The 7,500-nt window shown below is 44.0% G+C and overlaps 1 protein-coding gene across 1 annotated transcript in view; it reads left to right on the top strand.

Moving 5' to 3' along the window:
* LOC143121423 (eukaryotic translation initiation factor 4 gamma 1-like) overlaps positions 1–7,500 on the top strand; it is a 35,235-nt gene that overhangs the window by 15,760 nt on the left and 11,975 nt on the right. Inside the window, exons 8-9 of the mRNA XM_076281782.1 lie at positions 2,816–3,103; positions 6,013–6,124. Of these exons, the coding sequence (XP_076137897.1) occupies positions 2,816–3,103; positions 6,013–6,124 (400 nt within the window). The remainder of the gene's footprint in view (positions 1–2,815; positions 3,104–6,012; positions 6,125–7,500) is intronic.

Below are 7,500 nucleotides of genomic sequence, written 5' to 3'. Positions count from 1 at the left end.
ACAGCCTTATAGACACCCACTCTAGTCTTTAGCCCTGGCTTGAGTGTGTGTGTGTGTGTGTGTGTGTGTGTGTGTGTGTGTGTGTGTACAGCCTTATAGACACCCACTCTAGTCTTTAGCCCTGGCTTGAGTGGGCCTCCTGGAGGCTAAGAACAGCTCAGCTCTTTAATGCAGGGTGGTTCCTCAAGCAGAACCGCTCTGTGCCATAGGCTGGGACAGTTGTCCATCACACTTCTATCCAATCACAGTCCTGCTGAGTCATACCAGTGGTGAGCAAGGCTGGGATTCTTTTGCTGTGATGGCATGGACAGTTTGTGCTCTGTGTGTGTGTTTGTGAGGGAGGTAGTAGGTTAAAGTGGTGTCTTATTGCGTGTGTGTGTGTTTATCTTGGCCACAGTCTGAAATGGTAATCCTAAAGGTCTTATACTTTAACTAGTGATATCTTTAGTCTTAACAGTGTGTACACACACGCACACGCACACGCACACACAGGGCTTGTTTACTGAAAGGCCCAGTTTCATTTCTTTGGAAGTGCCTTCAGTGAAGGGAAGGGAGTGGGAGGAGGGACGGAGTTTCTCCCTCCCTTCAACTTCCTCTGTTTTCTATCATCTGACTCCTCTCTCTCTCTTTCTCTCCCTCTCCCTCTCTCACTCTGTATCTCTCTCCATATTTCTCTTGCTCTCCCTCCCTCTCTCACTCTCTCTGTATCTCTCTCCCTCCCTCTCTCACTCTCTCTGTATCTCTCTCTCCCTCTTTCTCTCTCACTCTCTCTGTATCTCTCCCTCCCTCTCTCACTCTCTCTGTATCTCTTTCTCCCTCTTTCTCTCACTCTCTCTGTATCTCTCTCCCTCCCTCTCACTCTCTCTGTATCTCTCTCCCTCCCTCTCTCACTCTCTGTATCTCTCTCCCTCCCTCTCTCACACTCTCTGTATCTCTCTCCCTCCCTCTCTCACTCTCTCTGTATCTCTCTCTCCCTCTTTCTCTCTCACTCTCTCTGTATCTCTCTCCCTCCCTCTCTCACTCTCTCTGTATCTCTCTCCCTCCCTCTCTCACTCTCTCTGTATCTCTCCCTCCCTCTCTCACTCTCTCTCTCTCACTCTCTCTGTATCTCTCCCTCCCTCTCTCACTCTCTCTCTCCCTCTTTCTCTCTCACTCTCTCTGTATCTCTCTCCCTCCCTCTCTCACTCTCTCTGTATCTCTCTCTCCCTCCCTCTCTCACTCTCTCTGTATCTCTCTCCCTCCCTCTCTCACTCTCTCTGTATCTCTCTCCCTCCCTCTCTCACTCTCTCTGTATCTCTCTCCCTCCCTCTCTCACTCTCTCACTCTCTGTATCTCTCTCCCTCCATCTCTCTTTCTCTCCCTCTCTTTCTCTCTCACTTTCTCTGTATCTCTCTCTCTCCCTCTATATCTGTTTCCTTCTTTATATCCCTCCCCCCCTCCTCTCCCCTCTCTCTCTCCCTTTCTCACTGTCTCTCTCTACCTTTCTCACTCTCTCTCTTCCCCCTCTCTCTCCCTTTCTCACTCTCTCTGTATCCCCTCCTCTCTTCCTCCTCTCTCTCTCCCTTTCTCACTCTCAATTCTCAATTCTCAATTCAAGTGAGCTTTATTAGCATTAGCAAATATTTTTGCATTGCCAAAGCAGAACATACATTTAGACATACTTTTACATAGAGAATGCTTGGAATACAGTACATAGCAAATAGATACACATCCAAGATTAACAAACAAGCTGGTGTGTGTGTGTGTGTGTGTGTGTGTGTGTGTGTGTGTGTGTGTGTGTGTGTGTGTGCGTGTGTGCGTGCGTGGCTGCATGTATTTATGGTGTTTGTCTGTGTAGTTAAATGGATAGGTGCCATATAAAAGTAATGATTATTTAATTATTTAACCAGTCCCTTGCCTTATGGCATTCGGTGACGTATTTGGCAGCAAGATCTGCTGTCTGTCCATGCTGTCCGAGTAAGACTGCCATTATTTCTTGTTGTTCTAGATTTCTGAACCCTGGGATTAGGCTTGTAAGCCTGTCAAAGTATGACTTAGGTATAGTTGTATATTTCTCACAGTGAAGAAGAAAGTGCACCTCAGTCTCAACCTCACCTGTTATGCAGTGACCACATATTCTTTGCTCTCTTGGCAACCAGGATTTTCTCAGTCTGCCCTTTTCTATGGCTAGACTGTGGTCACTGAGTCTGTATTTGGTCAGGATCTGTCTCTGCTTTATATCTCTAACAGTAAAGAGATATTCTTCCAATTGGTATTCAGATTTTATTGACCGGTAACATTCTAACTTGCTTTGGTTTTTTGTCTCCTTTTGCCAATGTTCCAAATATTTTTCTTTAGATTCTTAAATGATCTTATTGGTGTTCAGTTTGAAAGCAGCACTTGTCTGAGAGAAGTTATTAATGTTTGTTAGGGGGAGATTAGTTAGTCTCAGTACAAGCTGACTCAGAGGGTTCAGATTCTTTTCAGGGTTCAGATCTTGAGTTTTTACTGCATTAAAATGCAGTGTGTCAGTGGGACTTGTTTGGAGATGCATCCAGAATTTGAGGGCTCTTTTTTGCATGTTGATGGTCAATGGGAATCTGCCTAGTTCTGCCCTGCATGCATTGTTTGGTGTTTTCTTTTGGATTTTTAAGATCAATCGGCAGAACTCTGCATGTAGGCTTTCTATAGGATGTTTGTCCCATCTAGTGTAGCTATGCACTCTCTCTGTATCCCCTCCTCTCTCCCTTTCTCACTCTCTCTGTATCCCCTCCTCTCTCCCCTCTCTCTCTCCCTTTCTCACTCTCTCTGTATCCCCTCCTCTCTCCCCCTGTAGTCCGGTTGGGTGCCTCGGCGTGGTGACCAGGGTCCGAAGACCATCGAGCAGATCCATAAAGATGCGGAGTTGGAGGAGGCGCGGGAGCAGGTGAAGGTCCAGCAGCAGCTGCTGTCCAAGAAGGACGGCCGAGGGGGGGGTCCAGGGGGCCCGCGGGGGGGGGCACACACACACGCGGCTGGGGGCAGCCGATCCGCCAACCAGGCGCCAGACGAGGGCTGGAACACTGTGCCCATCTCCACCAAGAACCGCTCCATCGACCCCACGCGCCTCACCAAGATCACCAAGGTATGCCTGGGACAATACCCTTTCCCTTACAATACCCCATCAATACCCTATCCCTTACAATACCCCATCAATACCCTATCCCTTACAATACCCCATCAATACCCTATCCCTTACAATACCCCATCAATACCCTATCCCTTACAATACCCCATCAATACCATATCCGTTACAATACCCTATCCCTTACAATACCCCATCAATACCCTATCCCTTACAATACCCCATCAATACCCTATCCCTTACAATACCCCATCAATACCCTATCCCATACAATACCCTATCCGTTACAATACCCCATCAATACCCTATCCGTTACAATACCCTATCCCATACAATACCCTATCCGTTACAATACCCCATCAATACCCTATCCATTACAATACCCCATCAATACCCTATCCCTTACAATACTTTAGGGCAGTCGTGGCCCACTGGTTAGCACTCCAGACCTGTAACCGGAGGGTTGCCGGTTCGAGCCCTGACCAGTGGGAACGGCTGAAGTGCCCTTGAGCAAGGCACCTAACCCCTCAGTGCTCCCAGAGTGCCGCTGTTGTAGCAGGCAGCTCACTGCGCCGGGATTAGTGTGTGCTTCACCTCAGTGTGTGCTTCACCTCACTGTGTGTTCACTGTGTGCTGTGTGCTGTGTGTGTTTCACTAATTCACGGATTGGGATAAATGCAGAGACCAAATTTCCCTCACGGGATCAAAAGAGTATATATACTATACTACTACTATACTATACTATACTATACTATACAATACAATACCCTATCCCTTACAATACCCCATCAATACCCTATCAATACCCTATTCCTTACAATACCCTATCCCTTACAATATCCCATCCCTTACAATACCCTTACAATATCCTAACAATACCCCATCCCTATCAATACCCCATCCCTATCAATACCCCATCCCTTACAATACCCCATCCCTTACAATACCCTAACAATACCCCATCCCTATCAATACCCCATCCCTATCAATACCCCATCCCTATCCATACCCTTACAATACCCTATCCCGTTTTTGCACAACTTGTCTCTTTAAATTATTTTATTACTGTTTCCCTAGTGGTGCCCTTAGCGAGTTGCTTTGTGGTTGTTAAAGTGTTATACCATTTAAATTATAACTCCAAAACACCCAACATAAAATAAAAGCCCTATTTACTGACCAATACTGACTGTTTTTAAACATTAATTTCTGAAAAAATGCTGTTGACTTGATACAGTTGTGTTCATATGTTTACTAGGGTGGTCCTTATATGGGGTAAAACATTTTTTTTGGGAAATGTTCAACTCTCACCCCCTAAATGTGTTAGGATATCAATAAAAACACACTGTGCAAAATTTTAAATTGTTCCTACAATATCTAGAGGTAGCTCAAGGCCTTTGAATATTTCCAGAATCGCTCATTTTTACAGAAATTGTACCTTATAAGAACGCACAACAAAATAAAATGCAATATTATTTGTTGGTCAGACTATAATAAGGTGAATAGCAATAATAAACAATGTCAATTCAATCAATAGCCTAATGAAATAAACAATGAAAATGAGGGCGGGGGGGAGCAATAATAAACACTAATGTCCATTCAATCAATAATATAAAAACAACAACATGGTAAGACTACATTAACCCATTTACTCCTAAAATGCCTGCTAAAAACGCCTATAGAATCCTATGGCATTCTAGACTAAATAACCTTATTTCCTGAGGATTTTCTGAAAACATACTAAAAATTGTCAACGTCTACCAAAATGTAATATCTAAGCCTCTGTAGCACCTAGAAACATGAAATAAAAAGCATGCTGCGCTACGCAGCATCCAGCGGGAGGGTCAATGTTGCGCTACGCAGCATCCAGCGGGAGGGTCAATGTTGCGTCATGCAGCATCCAGCGCGAATGGGTTAAAGAGAATATCAATAATAAACAACAATGTCAAATTAATCAATAGCCTAATGGAAATAAAACAATATTTTACAAACCATAACGCATAAGAAGCGCTTAATGCCCTAAGTGCCTCTCTTAAATGACCCAAAACTATCACAGGAACGGAGAGCACTGGGCAACTCATTCCACCAACATGGAACCACTGAGGAAAAGAGTCTTGAATTTGACCTAGCATTTATGACTGGTCGACACAACAGACGCTCATCAGAAGACCGCAGTGTGCGGTTGGGGATGTATATCTTGATCATTGAATTAAAATAACAAGGAGCAAATCCAGGCAGTGTCCAAGGCCAAAGGTCAAAGTGAGAGACTTAAATTGTATCATCATATTGCACAGTTGTACACCCAGGACGTCCTTTTTCTCTTTGGGCCAGAAGAAAGTCTCTATCTTCTGGATTCTTGAGAAGAATGAGTGCATCTTGATGTGCAATATCAAACAGGTCTCCCAACTGGTCTACGAAGGCCTCTACATTGCACTGCTGAGTCTCAGAAGTTATCTTGGTGTTTTTCTTGTATCCCCTCCTCTCTCCCCCATTCCATATCTGAGAGAACTACGGTATGAAGGAGAATTTGTACTAAAATTTCTGATTTCTTGTTCTTGTTTTTGTGTGAATTCTTTACATGTGTGTGGTGTGTGTCTGTGTGACTGTGTGTGTGTGTGTGTGTGTGTGTGTGTCTGTGTCTGTGTCTGTGTCCCTGTGTGTGTGTGTCTGTGTGTCCCTGTGTGTGTGTGTGTGTGTCCCTGTGTGTGTGTGTGTGTGTGTCCCTGTGTGTGTGTGTGTGTCCCTGTGTGTGTGTGTGTGTCCCTGTGTGTGTGTGTGTCCCTGTGTGTGTGTGTGTCCCTGTGTGTGTGTGTGTGTGTGTGTGTGTCCCTGTGTGTGTGTGTGTGTGTGTGTGTTTGTGTCCCTGTGTGTGTGTGTGTGTCCCTGTGTGTGGTGTCCCTGTGTGTGTGTAGCCCGGAGCGCTGGACTTGAATACCACACTTCTGGCCCCAGGGGGTAAAGGAATGTGGGGCAGCTGGGGCAAAGGAAGCAGCGGAGGGACTGGAACCAAGCCCAGCGACGCCGGTAAGTGTGTGTGTGTGTGTGTGTGTGTGTGTGTGTGTGTGTGTGTGTGAGAGAGTGTATGGGTGCTGGTGTGTGTGAGAGAGTGTATGGGTGCAGGTGTGTGTGTGTGAGAGTGTATGGGTTAGGGCTTTGACTTTTGCCCAAAAATCATATTCGAAGTTCGTTTGTTTATTAATATTAAAATGTGAATATATTCGAATATGTATTAATAATATTTTAACCATTAAATGTATTCAGTAAGACCGATATTGATATCAAACTTAAGTTCTATATGTTCTGTCCACCAGAGGGCAGTGTATCAGTCAATGTCAATGCACGTATTTTTTTATTGATATTGATTACATGTCTATTGCTATACATATCGCTATCGTTTTATCGCCCAGCCCTATGCTCAATAATAACAATTTTAACACACGCATAAATACTCAGCCTTACGTGCACGTAAGGCTGAGTATTTATGCGTGTGTTAAAATTGTTATCCGTGCACGTAAGGCTGAGTATTTATGCGTGTGTTAAAATTGTTATTATTGAGCATAGGGCTGGGCGATAAAACGATAGCGATATGTATAGCAATAGACATGTAATCGATATCAATAAAAAAATACGTTCGATAGAACATTCATAATTAAAAGCAACACACACCTCCTGCCTTACGTTGTCCATAAATAAATATAAATATATCTTGCATTGTAGTATGTCAAACTCTACCAGAGTAGGCGATAGAAGTAGGCCTACCTCAACACACTCTCCTTGCCCCTGTGCTCTCTCTCTCTCTCTCTCTCTCTCTCTCTCTATCTCTCTCTCTCTCTCTCTCTCACTCTCAACAGGCGCATCCCTCCTCAGCATTCACATGTAATCCAAACATTAATCGTGCAAGACGACTGGCTAAATTGCTATTAAATCCGGTTAGCATCATTAGCACGCTGCACGAATTTGTTCAAAACTGTTGCATTCAAATTGACTGCTAAATTCTAATCATCTCAATCCTGATGCAAATGGAAAAGTATTCCACGACTCAAAAGGGCATGTCCCAAGGGGAAAAAAAAGTATTCATTTGAAACTTAAACACACGTGGGGAAACTGAACAGTCTAATAATTAGACTATGATAAACTAGCAAATTAAGCTAATGTTAATTTGTTTACAATATGTCCAGGCTTTAACCAGTGCTGCTTTTCATTCAGACTTATCTGCACATTTATTTATTTGAGTGTTTTTCATGGATGTGTTGCCATTTCTTTTCCCTGTTTGCTTTGATTGATAACTGAGGTGATTAAAATCAGAGGAAGGTTAAGTTTAAAATAAAAGTGTCTATTATGTCTATGTGTGAGCTCACTAAGCGTGAACCAGCCAGGATGCCAACGTCACCTACAGGAGC

Source organism: Alosa pseudoharengus, unplaced genomic scaffold (genome assembly GCF_046254945.1).
Source record: "Alosa pseudoharengus isolate Yale_2024_CS ecotype anadromous, Long Island Sound unplaced genomic scaffold, YU_APseudo_1.1 YU_APseudo_1.1_scf_13, whole genome shotgun sequence".
Classification (NCBI taxonomy): Eukaryota; Metazoa; Chordata; class Actinopteri; order Clupeiformes; family Clupeidae; genus Alosa; species Alosa pseudoharengus.
This window is presented reverse-complemented; position numbering and strand designations above follow the sequence as displayed.